This window comes from Pleurodeles waltl, chromosome 3_1 (assembly GCF_031143425.1).
Source record: "Pleurodeles waltl isolate 20211129_DDA chromosome 3_1, aPleWal1.hap1.20221129, whole genome shotgun sequence".
Classification (NCBI taxonomy): Eukaryota; Metazoa; Chordata; class Amphibia; order Caudata; family Salamandridae; genus Pleurodeles; species Pleurodeles waltl.
Genome location: NC_090440.1, coordinates 576,112,160 through 576,138,599, shown reverse-complemented (window position 1 = coordinate 576,138,599; position 26,440 = coordinate 576,112,160). Strand labels below are relative to the sequence as shown.

General features: G+C 44.9%; 1 protein-coding gene across 3 annotated transcripts in view; it reads right to left on the bottom strand.

Moving 5' to 3' along the window:
- NAP1L4 (nucleosome assembly protein 1 like 4) overlaps window positions 1–26,440 on the bottom strand; it is a 597,513-nt gene that overhangs the window by 28,317 nt on the left and 542,756 nt on the right. For 2 of the 3 annotated variants that reach the window (XR_011201382.1, XM_069223016.1), the window contains exon 15: window positions 2,355–2,390. The exons of the other annotated variant lie outside the window; for it this stretch is intronic. Coding sequence is in view for 1 of the 2 variants with exons in the window: in XM_069223016.1 (XP_069079117.1) it covers window positions 2,385–2,390 (6 nt within the window). In the remaining variant the exon portion in view is untranslated. The remainder of the gene's footprint in view (window positions 1–2,354; window positions 2,391–26,440) is intronic. 3 annotated transcript variants of the gene reach the window in all.

Genomic DNA, 26,440 nt, shown 5'->3' with positions numbered 1-26,440 from the left:
CCTAGTCAATCCAGAAGAGCAGCGATTTGAGATAAACAGCACATAGAATTTTACACTGTGACAGAATCATGAGATCATTCCGATCATGATGAGAAACAATTCACATTATTCAGTGATTCATATTGACCTATTCCTTGATGTTAAATCATGGACCATTCCAGCTAAAATGTCCTCTGTTCTGGATGAATAGTGCATCATGAGAGGACATTTGAGTCTGGCATTAAAAGGAAGCATGACTAGACAAAAGAAGATAAAAGAAGAAAGACTGAAAACCAACATTACGTTACATGACACATTATTTAAAAAAACAAAGGGCTTACCATTGTCATTTCAATGGACAGCAAAGATGTCGATGCTATCAAATTGTATATGTAGAATTGAGAAGACACCGCTTACAATAGTAAATCTTTGAGAGCTGTTGATCAATTTTGCCTAAATTGTTATTGGGTGGCAAATACCCAATGATCAGCATGACAAATGTGACAATTTGCTGCCAACATACGCATGCCAGTCCCAGATACATAACTTTATTTTATGGCTGCTCCGTTACAACTTGCAACTGCATCCCTGACATGGGTATTGCTTCAAATCCTCAGATATGATTAGCTTGTGTCTGGCACATTCTAGATCCCTAGAAGTACTGCAAATATATGAAGGCAAACCTGTTGACTGTATTTTACCTACCTAAATAAAGATCCCGAGACCAATGGGGGGGGATGGCCCATTCAATCAATAAGCCATACTAATGGAATGAGTAGTCCCTAAAGTAATGAATAATAGTGCATTCACCGGTTTTAAGGGGGATGGTATTTATACCTAGATGTATTCCCTAGCTGCAGGCTCAGCAATAAAGAGGGTGTAGATGTAATGTTGAGCTATTTGGCTGTGCATTCTTTACCTTTGTCCAGGTCAGAGCACTGTCACGTCTACATGCCCTAAATTCCCAAACAGCCCAACTCTGTACCCGTTAACCTACTTCTGGATTACTTATTTAAATTAGAGTATATGGTAAGTTACTAATATGCATGTGCTATTTCAAGATTCTCTGAGCGTTATTTCCATCTCCATTAGAGAAAGAAATGGCAAACACAGTGAAGTCACTAACACTCAGTGGGTGCCGCCTTGCAGATTTCTTAGAACACATGACTCCAACTGATACATTTTATGGTCATTCATCAGAAGCTATATTATACTACCACTTACTCACAAGGTCAATCCAGAGACTGATCTAAAATGTCCAATCTGTAGTGATCGTAACACTACTACATCTTCTATGGAGCTGTCCAACTGTTCTCAGATACTTTTCTCCTTCTAGTAATTCCTTAAAATTAGTTATATAGGTAATAATATACTGGCTACTTAATTGAACTGCATCTAATACATACATTTTCTATAGAAAGTAATCTACTGCTCTTCAGAGCAAATGTAACTTCGGAGCAAGTTATTAAAAAAACAGAAATACATATTGCCCCTGCTCAGTAAGTATGCATGGGGCACTATATAGTTTGCTTTCTTTGGCGTATGCAATTCTTTTTACTAAAGTCATTACTGAAGTACACCTTCCATTTTTGCAGGAACTCCTTAAAGGCTGTCATTGGGTATATTAGCATTACGCTTCATGCACCTCCTTCTTGAGCATTTTCCTTTCATTGGTACATACACAATGCGCTGTGTGTAGAGCTCCATGAAAGGTGCAAGTAGTTACTGCAATAATTCTTCTTACATTGGCACTGTGCAGCTTCTTGCACCACAGCTTCACAAAAAGTTGAAGCACCACATTTATAAATGGACACAGAGACACCCTGAAAGAACCACTTAGCCATATATCTGCACTTTTTGCTTTCACCAATGCAGAATTTTACTACTCATTACAGTAAGTTTTTCACAGAGAAGGCAAGTGAACCCGGTTCTCGCATAGCCCAACCAGTGCCGCTCCTCACAGCCCGCCACTGGCCACTCCTATTCACCTGGTACTGGCCGGAGTGTACTGTCTGCCTTCGACAAATACTGGAGGTCGACAATACCGATAGGGTCTTTATGAGAGGAGTAAATGGGTTAATGGGAGCAGGTCAAACATTTAGCAAATGTATTCTATGCCAATTATTGATCATAACTGCACATTACTTTTGCACACCAACATGATGATGATTCCTTTTGAATGAGGAAATGAAAATATTTGTAACATATTTTGTATATATGAATATATATATATATATAGTAAACTAAAACAGTATTATGTTCTTGTAATCAACTTCAAGCAAAGAAAACTAAGGGGGAAGTAAAAGAAGAGAAAACGCATAAAAAATTAAGGACACTCAAGAAAAGATGTAAATACACATTTAGTTCAACCTTACCTAAAAAAGCATGAATGATAAACTGACAATTTACTCCTAAATGGGGAACAAAATAAAATGGAATGATCAAAACGAACAAAAAATTATTGTGCAAAATCACAGAGGAGTTATAAACCATAATAATGAAAGAAGATGGTACTGTCAAGAAGAACACTACTAGATATTTCTGTTAAATAGTGACACGTTCCATACGGTTTTAGAGTAATCTTAGATCAACAAACTGCTAACCATGTAACGATCAGAAGAAAATCTTGAATAAGGCTTGCAAGATAGCAAAGTAAAAAAAAAGTTAGGATACGGGACCTGATTGTCAAAACAGGCACTGCAGTGCAATCATCCTCTCCAGTGCACAGGGATTCTGCATAAAAAAATGGACAGTAGACAAAATGTTGCAAACATTCTGCTACGGTGGGGGTTAATGGGTTTATAACTACTTCCGATCGGTTGTAAATGCCTGGACAGAGGTTTACGTGGGACAAAAAAATCTCCATTCCTGCATCCTTTGAGGGAACAGGGAGGTCAGAACGCACACAACTGTGACACACCGCGAGTCTGACATTAGGGAGTGCTGGGGATTCGTGGTGCACTATTTACAGCTTCCGATGTCTGCAGCCTGCACAAGATGCGTGTAAGATCCTACACTTATAAATCCACAGCACCCGCCCTTCGCAGGCGCTAAGCACACTGTGATTTGTGATCCTAACCCACTGTGCATACCTCTGCGAATCGTAGGGGAAAGTAATCCCTCTTGATTTCCCTCTTTGTCTTGCGATTAACAAGAGACTGCAATGTGTCATTTGCTATTCTTAACTGTAACTAAAATCTCAAAGCACTTGGACATATGATTTCAAAATTTCCACTTGGAAAGACAGATTCCCTGACTTTGCAAATGCAAAGTCTTTTGAGACTCAGGCCCATTTTTTGCAAACATCTGCACTGGGTTAAAATGTCAGTATTAATTTCAAGGAAATAACGTTAAACCACAAAATGATTAATATTTCGAAGTATAAAACACAATACTTGTATTTTTATTAATAAAGATACTAAATAAGCATGCAATTTAAAACATTCATAAACTGATTAATCAACATTAAATTCGTCAAGCACAAGTGAAACGTTGTCTGTATTTAAAACAAAAAGAATTAGCAGGACAATTCCAGCTAAATGAGCAATAAACTGGCACGTCACTGCCTCCACAGATAATTCCTTTAAAGCATTCTGCAATTTGAAACGAGTTAATAAGCAACAATATGTTTATTTCAATAGGCCCAGTCAATTTCTTGGGCTAAAAAGCATGTTTTTAACGCTTGTAAGTTGGGAACCTAAACCTGCAAGAGGCACACAGTGTTTATCTGTAGTTCTGATCCCAAATGCAGAAGCCTACTTTTCCAGGTATTCCAAAATTCCACTGCATCTAGATAAGATTTGAAGGAAAGCAAACATAAGGTTACTTACCGTCAGTAAATATATAATCTTCCCACATATTCCTAAACTAACGCCGACTTCTGAGGGGTCCCGAAAACATTTGGCGCCATGCAGTCTTAGCCGCACCTCCTCCTGTGGTTAGGACTACCCCAGAGTACATTAAGTGCCATCCGGCAAAATATGCAAGGATGTCCAGGTAGTCGTATGGCAGATGTTGGAAACCGGAACATCTCTGGAAGGGGGCCATGGAGGCAGCCATGGCCCTAGTGGAATGCGCACAAAGGTGCTACACAGGATCTTTCTTTAACAGATTGTGACACAGAGCATGGCTCAACACAAAATGGTGCTGTTTTGCCGTTTGTAGTTCCAGAGAAGCCCATAAACAGCTGATCATCTGCTGTTGTGTGCGGTTAATGTAATATGACACTACAATTCTGGAGTCCAGTCAATGCAACCATTACTCCTCCTTGGTTAGATGAAGAGGCAGGATTGAAGATGGTAGGGTATAAGACTGGCCCATATGAAATGTAGCCACAACCTTTGGTAAGAGAGATGGACAGGTGCGAGGCCCAACTTATTTGGGTAAAAAACTATGAGGGATGGACAAAATTAGAGGGCCTGTTTTTCTCGGACCATATGAGGTCAAGTTATTGCCAGAAAAACCAAAAAAAACTATCCTCAAAATAAACAGCATAAATGAGCAGGTGTGCATCAGATCGAATGAGGATGTCATCAAGCAACTTAACAAACAAGTTACTTACCTTCAGTAACGCATTATCACAGACAGGATCTAGCCGCAGATTCCTTCCTTTAGAAACTTCCCCGGGCGTGAGCCTGGATCTGCAAACTTTTTACCATAGCACGTCTGCGCTTCAGTAGAGGGCCTTTCACAACTCCATAGTCACATTGTCCACCAGATGTGACGTCAGCCAAGTCCAAAATAACCCCCTTGCCACCATCAGGTTCTTCCATTACTATTTCCCGTGTTCAAAACTTGGAGCCACACATAGAAACTGCCTATTGACACCTTTGTGTCAAATAATCACTGAATTTTAAATTCTAGGTGTTAATTTGTATTAAAAAAATCTTCTGAGACCAAAAAGGACCCAGTTCGCAGAGCGGGGAGGATGAGAGGGTTGTTAAGGAATCTGCAGCTAGATCCTTTCTCTACCAGATAATGTGTTACCAAAGGTAAGTAACTTGTTCATCTGATTCCTTACTTTAGAATCAGATACCACAGTCACAGTAACTCAGGAGGGAAAGTGAACTGAGACCTCCCAAAAAAATCTCTAAGTATCATAAATCCGTTCTAGAAAAAGAGAAAAGGACTGGAAAATCATAATAATTAAGTTGAGTATCAATATACTGTATGACATCAAAACCTGTGGAAGGAACAGCAGTCATAGAAAACCTGAAGACATGAAAAACATGGGAATAAGCTCATCCATGTTAATATGTCAAATGTGTGTCAGAATTGACCCAACAACGCAGAACGTCTCTAACAACACGAAAACCGGCCTAGTATTAAAGAGATGGAAAATGCATTCATAAGAATATCTATGAGGAAAGACGCCCTCATTAGTAAAAGAACTGTGTAAAGAACCACAGTAGTAAAAATAAAATCACAAAAACTTTAATAGCATGGAGATAGCATCACCCATGATCGATACTCAAAAAAATCTGTCCCTAAAACAAAACTAGTCAAGAACAAAGAAAAATACTGGGCATTCATAATAATGTAGGTGGAGCCATTACATATTTCATGACCTAAGACCAGTGGGAGGAATCACCTGTGAGGAGTGATGAACATTCAAGAACATGGAATAAGGAAAAAAATATGTTAACAATACTAATCTGTGTTAGAGGCAATCTAACAGAATGAATATTAAACTAATCGCTCTCCTAAGGGGATGTGAACCCATGCACGAACACCTCATCAATACTGTAGAAAGGACTACAGTAATGATATCACAAAATTTAAGAAAATATGATTAAAACAACTCTACCCATGACTGTAGGACAGTACTGCCAAATGAGGTCATGAATATAAATGTAATTGTTCTTATATGTAGATCAAAACTGCATGTCATACCCTGTTAGAACACAGAGCAGCAAAGCATACTACTGAACAATACCTCTTACCATGTAAAGGTATATCTTACCAGATACACACTATAAGACACAGTTGGAATGTTTATCTCTTGCAGAAAACACATACTACTATCCTCTTTAACAAGGAGTTGAAGACAACAATAGCAACCATTTGGCATATAAATATACTTTCCTCCATGAAAAGTAGCTATTGATGATAAAACATACTACTGACATAGGAATATGATACACAAATACCTATGTAGTAACCAATGAGATATAGATATATATATATATATATATATATATATAAAAATGTTTTTTAAAAAGGACCTTGGTAAAGTGGCGGAAACAAAGGTGAATATGTGAATCTTATAATAAATAAGACTCATCCACAGATGAACTAGAAAAGTTGTTAATGACACAAAATTATTAAATTGTCAACGTAATCTACAACAAGTAGAGTTAGGTCACGATAAAAACAGGTGTACCTAAAGGAGGGCATTAACACCAAATTGCACAACAGATATAAATATCTTCATAGAGAAGAACAAATAACCCCGAAGAAGGTAAAACCCTTCTGATAAGAAGGAAAACTTTGGATGCAAACACAAAAACGCAGAGTAACTCCTAATATATACAATAGAGTGCAGAGACATGTCTCAATGAAGACCAATGATAGTCTGACGTACGCCAGGAAAAAGAAGAATCATTTTCAAAGATCATGCCCATACAAATGTGTACACCACAGTGTAGAAAATCCAACAAACTAGGATGGCTATCTGATATAAAACCTTTAAGACTAAAACAAAGAACGACTTAGGAAACAGACACCTTTAGTGCTGTATAATCCTTGAAGAACCCTCATGTTGCCCTTTACCAGTTAGAAGAATTTTTCACAACAATCCTGTTACTTAAATAATCTACTGACACACCTATGGAGTTGTTAATATTACAAGTTCCCTATAAGGGATACTAGATGTTATGAATCGAAAATCTCACCTTCAGCAGAGGGAGCAACTCTGCCCCCCGCCCACCCAAATGAAGGTGTTATAGCCACAAGCTAAGGGATCTCACTCTGTGTGTGTGTGTGTGTGTGTGTATATATATATATGTATATATATATATATATATATGGAAAATGTCACTTACCCAGTGTACATCTATTCGTGGCATGCAGTGCTGCAGATTCACATGCTTTGCATATTCCGTCATCTAGTGTTGGGCTCAGAGTGTTACAAGTCGTTTTTCTTCAAAGAAGCTTTTTCGAACCACTAGATCGAGTGACTCCTCCTCTCTGTGATAGTGCGCATGGGCATCAAGTCCTTTGTTAGATTGTTTTCCCACAGGAGGGTAAAGTAAAGAGTGAAGAATTGTATATGTACACATATATAGTAAGTAAAGAAGATGTCCATGCAGAGTATATAAATATTTACATAAGAAAGTACGACAACGGCTACAGGCTTCCGGTGAGGAAAGAGGGCGCATGTGAATTTGCAGCACTACATGCCAAGAACAGATGTACACTGGGTAAGGGACATTTTCTGTTCAATGTCATGTGTAGCTGCAGATACACATGCTGTGCATAGACTGAAAAGCAGTCCCCTCCTAAATAAGCGGTGGCTAGCCTGTAGGAGTTGGAGTAGTTTGAAACAGTGTTTTATGCACCGCTTGACCAACATTTGTTTGCTGGCAAGATAGCACATCCACACAGTAGTATTTAGTAAAGGTGTGTGGTGTGGACCATGTGGCTGCTTTACATATGTCTGCCATTGGTATATTTCCCGAAAAAATGCCATTGAGCTCCTTCCTTTCTAGTAGAATGTGGTTTAGGAGTTACTAATAGTTGCCTTTTAGCTTTAAGATAGCAGGTGTGGATACACTTTACTATCCATCTAGCCATAGGGTTCCCTTTATGAGGCTGTTGGAAAGCCACAACAAGTTGTTTAGATTTTCTAAAATCTTTTGTTTTGTCTATATAATAATTGAGAGCTCTTTCAGCAACTGAATCTGGCTGTGGAAAGAAGACTGGCAATTCCACTAACTGATTGATGTGAAATGGTAAAACCACTTTTGGTAAACATTTTGGATTTGTCCTAAGTACTATTTGATGTTTGTGAATTTGGAAGAAAGGTTCTTTTAAAGTGAAGGCTTGAATTTCACTTACTCTCCTTAAGGAAGTAATTGCTACCTGGAAAGCAACTTTCCATGAGAGAAACTGAAGAGCGCAAGAATGCATAGGTTCAAATTTTGGACCCATAAGCCTTGCGAGCACAATGTTAAGATTCCAGGCAGGTGCTGGTGGAGCTCTAGGGGGGATAACTCTTTTAAGCCCTACCATAAAAGCTTTTATGACAGGTATTCTAAACAGAGAAGTATGCTGTCTGTTTTGGATGTAAGTTGATATCACTGCTAAATGAATTTTAATAGATGAAAATGCTAGATTTGCTTTTTGTAAGTGAAGCAAATAAACAATATCCTGTACTGATGCTTTAAGTGGATCAATGTTTTTAGGTTGACAGTAGTATACAAAACGTTTCCATTCAGCTGCATAGCACTGTCTGGTTGTAGATTTACATGCTTCTTTTAGAATGTCCATACATTCTGATGGAAGCTGTAGATATCCAAATTCTATGACCTCAGAAGCCAAATGTCCAGGTTGAGTACACTGGGATTGGGATGTCTGATTTGACCTTTGTTCTGAGTCAATAGGTCTGGTCTGTTTGGAAGCTTGCGATGTGGTACTACAGACAGATCCAACAGCGTTGTGTACCAGTGTTGACATGTCTTCGTAGTAGCTATGAGTATTACAGTGAGGGAGGTGTGGCGGATCTTGTTGACCAGAAATGGAATTAGTGGGAGAGGGGGAAAAGCGTAAGCAAATATCCCCAACCAATTGATCCATAGAGCATTGCCCTTGGATCGAGGGTGTGGGTAGAGGGACACGAAGTTTGGGCATTTTGTGTTTTCGCTTGTTGTGAAGAGGTCTATGTTTGGTGTTCCCCACATGTGAAAGTACCATTGAATTACTTGTGGGTGAATCTCCTATACGTGTATTTGTTGCTGCCTCCTGCTTAAGAGGTCTGCTAGCTGGTTGTGTATCCCTGGGATGTATTCCGCTAGCAGGTGAATGTGATTATGAATTGCCCATTTCCCAATTGTTTGTGCTAGGAGTGACAATTGAAATGGGTGCCCCCCCCTCTGTTTTTGTAGATAATCCAATGTTGTCATGTTGTCTGTACTTATTAGGACTGTTTTGTGTGTAATTAGTGGCTGGAATGCTTTAATTACTTAGAACGCTGCCAGCACTTCCAAGTGATTTTGTGGTAAGTCTGCTGGATTGAGTCCCATTCTCCCTGCATTGTAAGATTGTTGAGATGGGCTCCCCAACCTGTCATTGATGCATCTGTTGTGATCATAGTCTGTGGCACAGGGTCCTGAAATGGCCGCTCCTTTGATAGGTTGGTGTGATTCCACCATTGCAGAGAGTTGGAAGTCCAGCAGTCCAACAACACTAGATCGTGAAGTTGACCCTGTGCCTGAGATCATTGTTGTGAGAGGCACGGTTGGAGGAGTCTCATGTTTACACGTGCATTTGGGTACTATTGCTATGCATGATGCCATCATTCACAATAGCTTCATGATAAACCTTACTGTGTAAGTTTGATTGACTTGTAATTGGAATATATAAGCGTGTGGAACGCTTGAATTCGTTGTGGATTTGGGTAGGCTCATGCTGATTGAGTGTTCAGAATTGCTCCTAGATGTGGTTGAATGTGTGCTGGCTGAAGGTGAAATTTCTGGTAGTTGATTGTGAACCCTAGCTTCTGTAGGGTACCTATTGCATATTGTGTGTGTTGATGACAGCTTTGAATGGTGCTGGCTTTTATGAGGCAGTCATCCAGATAGGGAAAAACATGTATGTACTGTCTTCTGAGGTATGCTGCAACCACTGCTAGACATTTTGTGAATACCCTTGGTATTGTTGTTACTCCAAAGGGTAGCACTTTGAATTGATAGTGCTTGCCTGCTATCACAAACCTTAAATATCTGCGGTGTGCTGGATGGATAGAAATGTGGAAGTAAGCATCTTTTAGATCTAATGCTGTCAAGTAGTCTTGTCTTTGTAACAAGGGAATGGAATCCTGTAGAGTGACAATGTGGAAATGCTCTGAGAGAATGTACTGATTGAGAGGTCTGAGATTGATGATTGGCCTGAGAGTGCCATCTTTTTTTGGTATGAGGAAGTATAGAGAATATACTCCTGTCCTTGTTGGTTGATGGGAACTTCCTCTATTGCACCTTTGAGCAGAAGAGATTTGACCTCTTGTTTTAACAGAACAATGTGTTCGGGAGAAAGCTTGTGTGAACGAGGGGGAATGTTTGGTGGAGTGGAGATGGGTTCTAGGAATTACCATTATGGGTAATTGACAGTACCCACTGATCTGATGTAATTTGTTGCCAATGCCGCTGGAAATATTGCAGTCTTACTCCCACAGGAGATGTGTGCTATGTGGGGATGCAGGGGAAGTCACTGCTTTGATGAGGTGGAGGCACTACTTGTGGCAGCAGATTTGCCCCTAGTTCTGAGATTGTGTCCTCTATGGGAGCCCCTGAAAGATCCCCTGGGATAATATTGTTGTCCCTGTTTTTGTTGGGACTTGAGGCCTGTGATGTTTGGGGTTTAAAATCTCCTCTAAATTGAAGTTTTCAAAAAGTGCCCCGAAAAGGTGTGGTGTCAAGGGCTCCCTTGGCCTTTGCTGTATTGAAGTCCTTTTTCAACTTATCAGTGTTGGTATCCACCTCAGGTCCAAATAGTTGTTTTTTATTAAATGGCATATTAAGGACTGCTTGTTGTATTTCAGATTTAAATCCTGAGGACCGTAACCAAGCATGCCTTCTGATCATGACACTTGTGTTAATTCCCCTAGGTGTGGTCTCAGCTGCGTCTAGTGCAGATCTAATCTGATTGTTGGCAATAGCTCGTTCTACTGCTACTACCTGCTGTGCTCTTTTTTTGGTGTTCCGAAGGGAGGTAATGACGGAAACTCCTGCATCTCATCCCATTGTGTCCTATCATACCTGGCTAAAAGCGCTTGTGAGTTGCCAGTTCTCCACTGATTTGCAGCTTGAGTTGCCACTCTTTTTCCTGATGCATCAAATTTGCGGCTTTCTTTATCAGGGGGAGGAGCATCCCCTGTGGACTGACTGTTTGACCTTTTCCTAGCTGCACTGACCACAATGGAATCAGGTGGCAATTGTTGTGATATAAAAACTTGATCAGATGTTGCAGTTTTATATTTTTTATCCACCCTAGGTATTAATACCCTAGCTTTTTCTGGCTCTTTAAAAATGTCATCAGCATGTTTTAACATACCTGGTAACATTGGCAAACATTGGTATTGCTTATGTGTAGAGTGTTGAATAAGAAATCCTCGTCTATGGGCTCAGAGTGCATTTGTACATAATGATATGTGGCTGCTGTGGAAATGACCTGCTTATAGGCCGTGGTGTCTTCAGGTGGAGACAGCCTTGTGGGATACAGATCAGGGTCATTAGATGGAATTGGGTCAGAATCATATATATCCCATGGGTCCATGTTATAAGTATTGTCACCCATATAATCCCCGTGTGAGGAGACATGAGATTGTGTGGAAAACTGTGTGGGTGAAGGTGGCTGTGTGGGTGAACAGTCTGTGTCTGTTCCTCACCGAAGATATCGGGGGTTTGTTCCGCTGACTTCGATGACATCTCTAGCTGTCTTGCTCTCCGACCCCGCAAGGTCTTTTTGGATCGGGAAGATTGGCACCCCTTGCAGTTCTCTTCTTTGTGGTCGAGAGAGGCAAAGGTTACACACCGAGTGTGGGTCGGTGTAGGGGAACTTTGCATGGCACTGAGGGCAGAATCGAAATGGAGTCCGATCCATGAGCATGGCACGCAGTGCGCCCAAAAGGTCATTTAATCGATATCAATGCTAAAATCAGATAGAGCGTAGTCAGAAACGCGTTCGAAAACGATACCGACGTTGAAAGAAAAAGATAGAGAAGTTCAGATAGTACAGAACCGAGATGTACCGGAGCGAGAGGGAACGCGGCCGAACCCGACGGCAGAAAGAAAACAATCTAACAAAGGACTCAATGCCCATGCGCACTATCACCGATAGGAGGAGTTACTCGATTTTGCGACACGAAAAAGCTTCTTTGAAAAAAAACAACTTGTAACATTCTGATCCCAACACTAGATGGCAGAATATGCACAGCATGTGTATCTGCAGCTACACATGCCACCGAACATATATATATATATATATATATATATATATATATATATATATGTGTACATACACGCTCATCGGACATACAAAACAGTAGTCTACTTAGAGTAAAGTACACACAATGAAGGTATCATCTATCAAGCACCCACTCCTCTACAGAGTTAAGTAAACAGCATTACCTTTTATCAGGTTCAAAAAGAGATAGACAGCTAAGAAGCTGTCATTGACAAGCCTGAAGTGGAGAACTATCACTTTCACACCATATAATAAAGAATAATAATAAAAGTAGCCGTGAAACATCAGGCATGAAACCTCTTGCATAGGGTTCTAGAATAACATCCCAATACTTTACACTTAACAATTTAAAGCAGGAATACCCAACTAGGTGCCACCATTATGTGGAATAGAAAAAGTCTCACAACACTGCCAAAGCATGTCTCATCTTCTAGTACAGGAGGTATTAACTAGACCAAAGGATAGAGATGAACAAAGCTAATTCAAAGTTCTACCCCTACTGTCACGAAAATGTCTTAAAGGGGAGCCAAACTGTGCACCAAATAAACGAGCACCATCAAAAGGCATGTTAATTAATGTGGCTCGTACTGCCTCTGAAAATCCAGAGGTGCGTAACCATGCACGGCGACGTAGTGCAACTAAAAAGGCCATGGCCCGAAGTCAGTAGTATCCATACCGCAGCCAAATGATTAGTTTAGGTGCCTGCTGGCCATCTTTAATCATAGGGGCAAAAGAGTTCCTGATATCATCTGAAAGCTTAGGCAAGATACTATCAAATGAGTCCCATATTGAATGTGAAAACCTTCCCAGAACGCAAGACGTATTCACAGAACGTAAGGCAGAACTCGTGGAGAAAAAATGTCTTACACAAACTCCTGGATTCTCCATCAGATGGGACATGTGGTAAAGCCTCAATATTATGCAAGGCTATAGCAGCCTGTACCACCAAACTATGGTGAGTAGGATGTCTAATTAAACAAACTGGATCACTTGCGGCTGGTCGGTGCCTATGAGATATAGCCCGATCAACAGGGGCCCCTGTATCAGGCTGAGTCCAAATCCCTAACAAAACATCTTGTAAGGCTTCACTGTATGGATGCACAGGCTCAACTCCCAGTTGTCCTTGATGGATAGCATCAATGAGAGGATCAGAGAGTAATTTCACTGAAGGAAATGCCAAATCTAAAGTCACAGCAACCCTTCTCAACATATCAGCTAGAGAAGTACTCGCCTCCGTAGCAAGGCCAGGGGGTGAAAGTAGGCCTGAGGCTGGGGAAGAATCCAAACCACTAGCCGTAGCTAGGTCAGCTATCCAGCTGTCCTCTATAAAAGGCTGCTCCACATGGCCCTCAGAAGTACAATCATGAGGGGAATCCCCAGAATAAGGAGGGCAGTCAGAGATAACTGATATGACTGGTGATGTACCCAATGTCGAGCTGCACAGAGAAGGCGAATCCTCGATATCGATGTTGACTTCAGACAGGAAAAGGGATGCAAGGTCGATCAGCGCCTCCAGTGATTATATATCGGCGCCAAAGGTGTGAACCCCGAAGGGCTGTGTACCAGCGCCGTAAGGGTTTTGTCCACTGAAGCCCGAGGGTGAGCCCGCCAGCATGGACACAGTTAAGACCTCTTGCACCTCCTCGGGGCCAACAGAAGCTCCAGGGGAAGGTGATGTCCATAACAGCATGATGGGAATTGTAGAATTCACACATCTGGGTCATAGTCTGCCCAGGCCTAGGAAAGGGAGGGAAACGCGGGGTTGACTCAGGCCTCAACTCCTCAGCCGAGGAATGGTGAGAGGCCGAACACTGGGAAAGGCGATAACTTTTGCGACTTCAACCACTTATATTGGGACTTACCGCGTGATGTTGATGGATTAGGACGTTTATGAGAACTACTCCTTGAACGGGCCCAGGACGGACCTCGGTATGCAAAAAAGTATGAGAAGGAGACCGTGATCGACGTGAAGAATGGGACGGCTCTGACATCCGCACTGTTGGAAGCTTCATACGGCGCTCTCGCAGAGCCTTTGGCCTGCGACGCCGACAGGAGTTGCACTCTTTGGCGTCATGCTGATCTCCCAGGCACCACACACAAACAGAGTGGGTGTCCGTAGCCGATATTTGTCATCTGCAGGACCCAGAGGGCTTATAGCATAAAGACAAGGACCGTAAAAGCACACTGTTCCATCGTCGAAAACCACAAAGTAGGCCGAAAATGGCCTAACAAACTGTTACCTGATCCACGTTGCAAGTGCGGAAAAGAGGGAACTGACGTTGGTGCCTCGGCGAGGGGGTTATATTGGACTCTGCTGACGTCACATCCGGAAGATGATACGGAGTCGCCCAACGCAATCTACCAATGAGCAGATGTGCTATGGGGAAGATTCTAAAGTAAGTGATCTGTGGCTAGATGTCTCTATCAGATAAACGCTTCAACTACTACTGAAGAACAATACATGAGGTAGGAGGAAACAAGTAAAGCAAACCTTTTGGGAAGCGCTACTAGTGGTGACCTAAACAAGGATTTTTGATCAGGGAAACACATGAAGACATATATAACACCCAAATGGCTCTTAACTTTAGCCCCATGCCTTGCTGTGCAAGGGACAACAGGAAGTGCAGGACAACAGGATGTGCAGGACATCAGAGAAGCAAGACTTGAAATGATCTAGGTTTACCAACTTGCACCATTTAACAAATTTGTTACAGTAGCCAAAACAGAATCTTCCTTCTTCATCAGGCAAGCAAAGTTTAAACTTCACAAGCACAGTAGCAGCGTTTAGGGACTGAGGTGGAGAATCTGAGCACCCTGCTATGGAGCAGGTCAACACTGTGCGGAAGAGGAAAAGAGGACGATATGCTGAGTGCTAACAGATTGGCATACCAGATTCTCCGTGTCCAATTTGGAATAATCAATCTTTCTGAATTTTCCACAGGACTTATAATAGAAGTGGAGTCAGTGGAATCTCATGCAGCCATCCCGGAGATCAGTAGTATCTGTAGGTACCCCCAGGGAACCATTCCGAACAAGAGTAGGGCACAAAATCGAGAGCTCCACTAATGGAATCCCCAATTCCGAAAACAATAACCTCCATCACTCTGTGGCCAACACAACACCTGCTCTTGTTTTAATTTATTTTCACCCTCTTTACTTCTTTTTGTATCTTGGGGAAGGCTGGCCCTTGTAATGTCAATTGTTTTCTTTCACTATTTGAGTACTAAGCGCCAATGCACTATTATAGGTTTAGCTAATTTTAACTTCATTGTGTTTTTTTCCTTTTTTTTTTGGTTACATAAAATAATGTTTCTGTGTAGCAGTGGACTGTGGAAGTAGCTTGTGGCCACTAATGGAGATGCCGGGCTTCACTTTTTCTTTACTTGTGGTACCTTGATTCTATTTTCTTTCTTGCTCGTTCTGCCTTCGGAATAAAGCATGGTGCTGAATACTTAACACCCATCTCGCCTATAGCTTCCTTCCATGGCCTCAAGAAAAGAGCTGCTTCAGTGGACTCAGTGCACGGATGTGCAGTAGACACACCCAAGAGAGGCCAAAGCAAGCCCTGTCCCTTTCACTTCACAAACTATAACAATTCAGTACTCCAGATCTGACTTGACCCAGGTAAATGTGACAGCCACCATCCCTCCTACTGACTGTGAATCATGCCTTCTAGAAATTACCACAACCCAAACAGACTCTCAATCTTAAAACAACTAGTACAAACACTCTGGCTTAAAAAAACACAAACCACTGTCTGACCAACCTACAGTCTAAACAGCCTCAATTAAAGTTAGGTCAGTACCTAAATATACTACTTAAATTCATGACTAAATCACTGATTATTAAAATACTTTTTCTTACAAAGACTTGGATTGGCAGTACCTCTTCACAGGATATTGCTAGGGTAGTACCTAAATGAAAACACTACTTTCCTTCAGTAACAAACTTTCTGGCTGATGCTCTATCTACCAGCAGATTCCTCACCTGTTGAATATCCCCAGGCACCAGACTAGATCCGAAAACCTTTCCACAGCTTTCCCACGTTAGTAGGGGCACTGGCTCCATCTTGAACCTGGATGCAATGCCAGGGAGATGTCAGAGCCATATAGTGTCCATCACAGTGCCCTAAAGTCAGTTCTTTGACAATTTCTTCTAAGCCCTTAGATGCAGAGAGAAGGTAACAACGTCAATCAGTCTGAGGCAGTGCAGCAATCTAATGTGGAACCTTTTTAATGTGGCCTGTGAACATCCTTTAAGAATGAGGAAGAGGACGGGATCGGGGAAGAATCTGTGGGTACAGTATCCACCCGAAAGAGTGTTACCAAAGGCAGGCAACTTTTTATTTTGATTCAATACTTCTATCTGTACATTCTTCAACAGTTGAACAGATTCCAAAACAGTACCCCTCCCAGGAGGCAAGTCTGAAGGAATGGTCAGACGAGGAAATCCTGGAACACTGAGTGTGCAGAACAACCATACTTCTCTCTGCTGGATTCAAGCAATAGTACTTAGTGAGGGTATAAAGGGGCACCCACGTCACTGCATGACAAATCTTAGTCAAGGGAACAACCCTGGCAAGTGCTGATCTCTCTGGCACTTCCTTTTTGGCAGGGGTGCAGTAAATTTATATACAAAGTATTTTCCAGTGAGACCTAGCCCACAGTTCTTTTTTTGAACTGTATTGTCTTTCATGCTACCTGCATGCTCCACGAAGAGCAGGTTGACACATCTGATCTTCATGTTGTTGTAAATATAAAAAAATAACTGCTCTCCGGGGGTTTCGCTGGTGTAATCTTTCCTTCTTCGTGCAGAGAGGCAGAGGGTAAAAGATAGGAAGGGTGATGCACTGCCCTAAGAGGAAAGGGGTCCTCAACTTTGAAGTCGCTTTAGTTCTCAGAACTACTTTCTTTGGGAAGAAGCATGCGATGATGGTTGAAAGTTGGAACAGGGGTGGGGGGGTAAATCAGAGGTATTTTAAGGCAGCAAAACCTGCAGAAGATTGCAAAGACCTGAGGTACTGATGTTGTTGGTGATGATGTACCCTATAGAGAAAGTTGCAGACATAGGAGCAATAAAGCTGCTTTGGCGTCTCAAAAGGCTGAGAAAGTTTTCTTGATCAGGACTGCATACCCACAGATTAGCCACAAAACTTTCTATATAGTTAGTGAAACTGTCACTCTAGCGAGAGTAGACTTAGCACGCGAGTCGTAGCTCTCTCAAGTGTTCCAGGGAGGAGCCTGCTTTCTCTCCAAAAAGCTTCTTGCCATCAAAGGGTATGTCCATGAGTGTGAGCAGGACAATGGAGTCCATACCACACTTAAAAAATCTGCTTGGATGCATCCAATCCATCACTGACCAGGTATGTAAATGGCTTTTTCATAAGGTATGGAAAGCTGGTCGCAGTAAGTTTCACCAATTTCCGCAAATTAACATAAAGATCAAGGAGGCAGGTGGCTTTAGCAGTGCAAAGGGGCCAGGCTGCTGAAAGCAAATCATGTTTGGCCTACAGAATGAAAATACCTTGACTCTGAGGGGCGTGGCCAGAGGGGCTATGATGGTGGACGCTCCTTAACTGAGCTCCGCTACAAATCCCCTGTAATCCAATAAAAATCCTGCACACCCATCAGCGCTGCTACACATTCTGCAGTCGCATTGAGCCTCGCAAAGAGAAAGGAGCAGAGAACCATGAAATCCCAACTCCTTGGGCAGCCGGAGGCCCGCTGACGGTGCTCCGTGGCACTCAGGAGACTGAGACGAGGGCCGTGGCGAGGCCTGGGCCGATAAGACGACGGAGCGGGTCGCCACCCGCGGCCTCGCCACACTAGATCCCCGCAGACGGTGAACGGGCCCTGAGTGAACCCCTCCCTGCCCAGAGAAGGGGGAGATCTGGGGCATGGCAATCCATGGTGCTGCCCACGGCCGACACAGACTCAGAGGCAGGATTCGTACCAGTGGCCGCACCACTCCTGATTAAGGTAAAGGCTGTCAGCGTGTGGGACCAGGGCGGCACTGGAATGGGGCATGACCCCGCTCCCCCTCTGTGGCGTGTTAGAAGGAAGCAGAGAGGAACGGGCGGTGAGGCCTGTGAGGAGAGAGAGCGGCACCAAGCCGGCAGCGGGTGATCTCCCTCTACATGCCTGGGGGGCCTGAAGTTCTTTGAGGACTTTATCAAATTGGACGAGCCCCAACTTCCTCCCACTGTGCTTTTTTGGGACACTTTAGGACCCCCAGCTTTCTGGACTCTTCAGTGGGGGAAGAAGCCTCCCCCCCACCAATTGTGCAGTGACTCTTCTGCTTCCCCTTTCTCCATGCCTGTTGAGGGGGAAAATCACGGCACGTACTCTACTGGGGAAAACTCCCCAACAGCGATTGGCTCTGCCCCCGACCTTGGTACTCTGTAGTCTGAGCGTCGAAGGGGAAACACAGCTTCAGTACCCTCTATATGTAGGGGGGATCCAATGAACACAAGTACTTTAACCCCTGACACTAAACAGGCTAGTGAAGTTTGGAAGACTACAGCTTGGTGGAGCTCATCAAGAGACCAGAAATACCCCCCCACCAAGGCTTCGCCCAATAACTAAGTTCCCCTCATACGCCAGGACCTCTGGAAGGTATCTCAAAGAGTCACCACAGCAGAAAATAGAATTTGAAAGATGGAAGAAACGACCAGTGGCCTCAGGAGGGAAGTTACAGAGCTCAAAGCCATAACGAACAACTTGCACTGGAGAGTGGAGGATGCTGCAAATCGTGCCAGAAGAAATAACCTGTGCTTTAGGGGCTTTGCAGAGGGGGTAGAGGGGCCCTGATTCGGGGGCATTCTTAACTAAATGGCTACAAGCTTCCCTCACAACAGGGCAGTTCTCTCCATACTTCATTATAGAACGAGGCAGAGAGCGCTGGCTGCCCGCAACCTCTCCCCCCGCCCCCGGGAGCTCCCCCCCAACCGATAATTGCCAGATTCCTTAATTTCTTGGACAGAGACATGATCTTAAAAGAGAATCGCCGCCTGGGGGGGGATCAGTTTTGATAATACTAAAATTATGATGTTTCTGGATTACTTCAGGGAGGTTCAGAAGCAACACCGCGCCCTGAAACTTAAGTATATGTTGTTATTCCTGGCAAAGGTAAAGGTCTTGTACCAGGTGTGGGACTTCTTCCAGTCCCCGGAGGAGGCTTCAGAGTGGCTGGAGGAGCGTCTGCCCCTCAGGAAGACGCAGGAAGGACGATCGGGTGGGGGGCTCCTTTCTCAGGGGGTGCGAGACCCAAGACACCAAAATCAGAACGAAGGAGGAGTCGGGAGGATGGCACTGGGCAAGGGGGCACCCCACGGGATAACCGAGGACTGGGAGAGGACACAGCACTATCCTCAGACACTGAGGGGGGCACGTGCTAACTAAAAAGTCTAAACATACCTGGAGACAGAGTCTCAGCCCACGCTGAGAGAGATCACTCTTTGGAAATCGATGACCCCCCCATCCACTGATACAAGAGATTACACTGATGGAACTAGAGCAGGGAAACACAGTCCCCCCTGGCAGAGGATGAGAAGGAGGAAAAACTTGGGCCAAGCAGCTGAATGGTGAAACTGAAATTAATTTGAAACTAAGGGGGGGGGATGGGAGCTCCCTACACCAACTCTAAACAGAGTTAGAGGGGACTGAAGCGAGTGTTGGAACTCTGACATTTTGTTTTTCCTTTCCAGCCTCACTCTAACCCTTCCTGGTTTGTGGGTTAAGTTATCTCCCATTGTTCGTATAATTGCAGAACTGTAAGTAATTGTTGAGGGGGGGGGGTGGAGGTTGTGGGGCTACAGACCTCACACGATTTTAGAGGTGTGGTTCAAGATGAGGGAGAAATTTTGAGAGGTGGGAAAGGGGATAGTTGTGGGAAATGAAGTTTAATAAGTTCATTTTTTGGGGGGTTTGTTTCCAAGACACGCAATCACAACCTTGTTCATAAAAGAACACAGATAGACAGGCACAGACACATGGACCAGCCCCCTCTAGTTGGTGCAGTTTGACACATTAGAAGATAGATCAACCACTCACGCTACTGACCTGGAACACCAATGGTCTGGGGAATAAAATCAAAAGGGGACTGGTTGCAAAATTTATTAAACAGATGCAACCCGATGTAGTTTTCCCTCAGGAAACTTATTGACAGGGTTCACACTGCTGATTCTTGGGGCGAGGGCATACACCACCCTTACTCATGCGGGATTCTCTAACGGGGTCAGAGAGGTCTCTATACTGTTGAAGAAGAATCTCCCCTTTTGCGTGACTCAGACCTGGGTAGACCCTAGTGGTAGATATGTAGGGGTGCGAGGCTACAGGGACAGCTCTGAGATTACTTTAATGAGCGTGTATGCCTCTCCAAGACTTCAAATACCCACACTGACCAAGGTAACGGAGCTCCTACTAGAGTCGACTTCTGAACTCCATATTGTGGCTTGGGACTTTAATGACGTTAATATCCCCCAAGCTAGACTGCTCCTAAATACACACAATACCCTCACAGGCTACTGCCTTAACCAAGTTCACAGACATAGTGGGGTTGGTGGACCTCTGCTGAAACATAGGACGCACATTCAACTGGCTAACCATGAATCAGACAAAGAGAGCCCCCCCATGTATTTATTTCCTTAGATGCAGAGAAAGCGTTTGATGCAATACATTTGCCCTTCCTGGATCAAACGCAAATTAAATTCGGATTTGGTCCTCAACTGCGAAAATGGGTGGCCTTGCTGTATAAAAACCAGATGGCAACAGTAAGGGTTAACGGGCTAACATCAGCGATCTTCCCAATTAGAAGGGGCAAGAGACAGGGATGCCCTTTGTCCTCCCTCCTGTTTGCTCTGACGTTGGAGCCTCTGGCATGTGCAGTGCGGATACATTCCAACATCAGCGGGTTTCAAATCTCCAAGGCAGATATGCAGTAGGAAAAAAATCTTGCTATATGCTGCCGATGTCCTCTTATATGTCACTAATCCAGAGACCACCATCCCAGCATTATTTAATCTTTTAAGTGAATATGGGGCCCACTCAGGATAAACAAACAATTGTGATAAGTCAGTGCTTTGTGCCCCGGAGGGACTCAAGGCCCAATCGGCCCTACCACCTGGGCTCCTTGTGACCAAAACAGGTTTCAGGTATTTAGGGATGTTTATCACAACTAATAGAGAAAGGTGCGCAAGGCAAAATATAGAGAAAGTCCTTGCTCAATTCCAAACTGACGTGATGAGATTGAGGGGGCTCCCGCTCACTCTGATGGGAAGGGCGGCCCTATTTAAAATGACTGTTCTCCCCAAGTTTCTCTACGTATACTACAGAAAACCTACTACCTGGTGTCCCAAACCATATTTAATAAAATAAATGGGGAATTGAGGAGATTGCGAAGGGATGGACCCACCCCAGAATATCGTTAAAAACATTACAGCAAAACTCATCTAATGGAGGGCTCGCCCTTCCAGACATCGAGAGTTCCTACTGGGCAGCCCACAATTAATACCAACGGCTGGATGTACAAGTTACTTACCTTCGGTAACAAAATATCTGGTAGAGACATATTCTAGTTGCAGATTCCTTACCTTTGAATTTCCCCCGGCGTCAGAACGGATCCAGAGATTTTTCTTCAAGCAGTAACTCTGCGTGCCGTCAGTTGGCGTCTGTCGACTCCGCGGGCGTCGTTGGCGTTGTGCTCACTGTGATAACATCGTATATAGGTGCCAACCTGGAGAGTTGCCGTCAGTTTCTTTTCAGGACTTTCCACGCCAGTAGCGCAGAGCCATGAAGAACACAGAGTAGTGCGCCAAAACTAGGGCCCTTAAGGGAAAGTTCCTGTCCCTAGAAATCAGTTCGCAGTGCGGGGAGGATGGGCAGATCGATAAGGAATCTGCAACTAGAATATGTCTCTACCAGATATTTTGTTACCGAAGGTAAGTAACTTGTACATCTGATAGAGACTTCTAGTTCCAGATTCCTTACCTTTGAATAGATACCTGAGCAATACCATCCCCGGTGGTGGGCTGCGAACCAAGATCACACCAAAAAGTCCTGCAGGACCGAACGGCCAAAGTAGCTGTCCCTTCGGACCCGATTGTCTAGGCAGTAGTGTTTGGTAAAAGTTCACAGAGATGCCCACGTTGCTGCCTGATAGATATCTAGGACTGGAACGCCCCGTGCTAGCGCTGTGGTAGCAGCAGTAGCTCTGGTGGAGTGAGCTTGCAAACCTTCGGGAGGTTGCTTTTTAGCCAGAGCATAGCACATTTTGATGCATAAGAGTACCCATCGTGAAATGGTCCTCTTCCGCACCGCCTTCCCCTTCTTTGCACCCGCATATCCCACAAAGAGTTGATCGTCCACCCAGAAGTCTTTAATACGATCAAGATAGAATGTCAACGCTTTTTTTGGGTCCAGATGGTGGAGTCTCTCCTCTTCATGAGAGGGATGTGGGGGTGCATAAAAGGTAGGCAAGGTGATGGACTGTCCGACATGAAAGGGTGTCACTACCTTAGGTAGAAAAGAAGCCCTTGTGCGAAGCACCACTGTCAGGATGTATGGCAAGAAAAATTGGCTTAGGTGACAGAGCCTGGAGTTCACTAACTCTGCGGGCAGAAGTAATGGCAACTAAAAAGACAGACTTTATAGTTAAGAGCCGTAAAGGACAGTTGTGAAGCGGTTCAAATGGGGTACACATAAGGTATGTTAAGACCAGGTTCAGATCCCATTGGGTCATGATGAATGGGATAGGAGATGTGTGAGGCCTTTAAGAAATCTCCCAACTATGGGAGATTTAAATGAGGAAGGCTGATCTGGTAACCTCAAGAAAGCAAAGATAGCAGAGAGATATCCCTTAAGAGTGCCCAAGGTGGAACCCTGCCAGGCAAGGGAAAGAATAAAGAGAAGAACGTGAGAAACAGGAGCAGATAGAGGATCGACAGCTTTGTCGATGCACCGTGCCACAAATTTCTTCCAATGACAGGCTTATACAGTTTTGGTTGAGGGATGCCTGGCTGCCAAGATAACATCACAGACTTCGGGTGGCAGGTCAAAATACGTCAACTGTCGCTGCTCAATCTCCACGCATGAAGCCGCAGAGTTGACAGGTTCGGGTGGAGGACCCTCCCCTGCTGCTGCGACAGAAGGTCCTCCTGAAGGGGTAGTCTGATCGGAGGAACTATGGCCATGTTCAAGAGCTCAGGATACCAGACTCTTCGTGTCGAGTCCGGAGCCACCAGTATTACTTGGGCCAGGTCTTGCCTGATCTTCTTGAGAACTCTAGGCAGAAGTGGTATAGGCGGAAAGGCGTACAGGAGGCCTGAATTCCACTTGCGACGATAAGTGTCGCTGAGCGAGTGCCGCCTTGGAAACTCCACTGCGCAAAACAGCTGACATTGCGCGTTCTCAACAGAGGCGATAAGTCTAACCAAGGTTCTCCCCACCGCAGGAAGAGACCTTGCGCCACCTCCGGATGGAGACGCAATTCATGATTGACCACTCATCGTCGGCTGAGTTTGTCTGCTCTGGCATTCAAGGAGCCTGCCAGGTGTTGAACCACCAGGGAAATGCCCTGATGTTCCAGCCAAGTCCAGAGGCGAAGGGCCGCTTGACAAAGGGTCCACGACCCCACTCCGCCTTGTTTGTTGCAATACCACATGGCGGTGGTGTTGTCTGTGAACACCTGAACTGCTTTCCCTTTGAGGGAGGGACGAAGTGCTTTCAATGCTAGTCGAATCGCTAGGAGCTCCAGATGATTGAAATGGAGCCCAGTTTCTGCCAGAGACCAGATGTCTCTGATCTCCACCTCTCCCATGTGGCCACCCCTTCCCAGGAGTGACGCATCTGTCACAACCGTAAATCTGGTAGGCGAAAGGAGAGGGATCTGCCCTTGACCCAATCATAGTTTGTTAACCACCACTGCAGATATCTCGCAGTTCCTTCCGAGATCTGGACCTTGTCGGAGAGATTCCCCTGATGCTGCACCCACTGGAACTTCAGGTCCCACTGCAGAGCCCGCATATGCCATCTGGCATTTTGAACCAGCAGGATGCAGGAGGCCATGAGGCCCAGCAGCCTCAGAGTCATTCTCACCGAAATCCAGGACAGAGGCTGAAACATTGGTATCATAGCCTGAATATCCTGGACTCGCTTTTCAGGAGGATATGCCCGAAACTGCACTGTATCCAGAACAGCTCTAACGAAAGGGAGCTTCTGAGAAGGAGTCAGGTGTGACTTCGACACTGATAGTGAACCCCAGCGAATGTAAAAGGTTCACCGTAGTCTGGAGGTGGCAGACAACAGTCAGGGGCGAGTTCACCTTCAACAGCCAATCGTCGAGGTAGGGGACCGCTAACCTGCGCAGATGAGCTGCCACTGCTACCATCACTTTCGTGAACACCTGAGGGGCCCTGGTAAGGCCAAAGGGGAGCACAGTAAACTGAAAGTGCTCGTGACCTACCACGAATCGTAGGTAACGTCTGTGGGCCGTCAAGACTGGAATGTGGAAGTATGCGTCTTGCAAGTCCAACGATACCATCCAATCTCCGGGATCCAGGGCAGATAGGACCTAAGCCAATGTCAACATTTTGAACTTCTCCTTTTTGAGGAAAAGATTGAGGGACCGAGGATCTAATATAGGCCGAAGACCTTTGTCCTTTTTCGGAACCAGAAAGTAGCAGGAATAGCAACCACAACATACTTCTGGCAATGGAACCCTCTCTATAGCTTCTTTGGCCAAAACGGCTTGGACTTCCTCGCAAAGAAGCGCCATATAATCCTCCGATATCCTATTGTATGAAGGTGGCATGGCTGGAGGAGATGTCTCGAAGGGGAAGAAGTAGCCCATTCAGACAGTTTGGAGGACCCACCTGTCCGAGGTAATGGATTGCCATTGGGGCAGGTGATGGAGTATCCGCCACCCACTGGCTCCTGATGTACCTGTGGACTAGGAGGGCTTGGAGGCTGAAGGGGGGGGATGGTGAGGGATGGTGTACTGGGTGACCCGCTGGCTCCCTGATCCCCGGGGCGTGGGATTCCGTGTCCACGCAGGGGCTGTACAGCATGCGCAGGTCGGTGGGTGGCCAGGTGGGAAAGGACGAGGTTGGGTGCCCCTTCCGTAGCCACAAAAGGGGCAAAAGGCGGACTGCTGGGGTCTAGGTGCGGGGGGCGCGAGGCCAAGGGACCGGGCCGTGGCTTGGGAATCCCTTAAAGCGCTTGAGCGCCAAGTCCGCCTTGTCTCTGACGAGACGTGTGCCATCAAACGGCATGTCCATCAAGGATTGCTGGACATACCCTGAAAAGCCAGATGTTCTCACCCAGGCGTGGCGTCTCAATGCCACCATGGATGCAACTGATCTGCCCAGAGAGTCGGTCGTATCCAGTCCACAACGAATCATGAACTTCGCTGTATCCTTCCCATCATCGGACAGTCCGGGCCTCATCCGTAACTGCAGGCAGCACTTGCGCGACCGTATCCCAGAGAGAATAGGAATAGCGCCCCAAAAGGCATGCGGTGTTCACGGACTGCAGCGTAAAACTGTTGGAAGAAAACAACTTCTTCCCAAAATTATCCAGTCTTTTTGATTCCCTATCCGGGGGTGCGGCAGGGAATGCGCCAGTTGAAGAAGAAGCCTGGATGACAAGGCTCTCAGGCATGGAGTGTTGGGTGATGAATTTTGGGTTTGACGGCGCAGGCCGATGGCGGTGGACAATCGTCCTATTCACAGGAGCCCCTGTAATGGTTCTGGACAAAGTACCGAAAAGGACATCTGTCAGTGCTTCATTAAAGGATAGAAGGGGCTCAGAAGAGGAAGACCTTGGCTGAAGCACATCGGTTAGGATATTAGGCATAACCTCCACAGAAGGTAGCTCGTGGTCCAGGACCTCAGCCGCCCTTCTCACCACCATAGAATAAGAAGCACCCTCCTCTGTAGCCACACTAGGAGGAGAGAGCGTACCAGTGTCAGACCACTGGCATCACCCAAATCCAGCATCCAGTCCATTTGGGGGTCAAGCTGGTATTCTAAATGCTATAGTGTCCCCTCCATACTCTCCCCGTATCCATACCCACAAGAATAGAGGTCTGGATCAACCCTGGGCCCAGGAAAGCCCATAGAGAACAGAATCGGGGTCGTGCAACGTCGTTCTGGCTCTGGGTCGTCGGGTACGAGGCTGGGATCGACGTCGATTGTGGGTCCAACCGACGTCAGGAGAGTCGACGTCTGACCCGGTGCTGGGGAAGGTCGCCTTGGTACAAGAATCGTCGGGACGGATCCGCAATT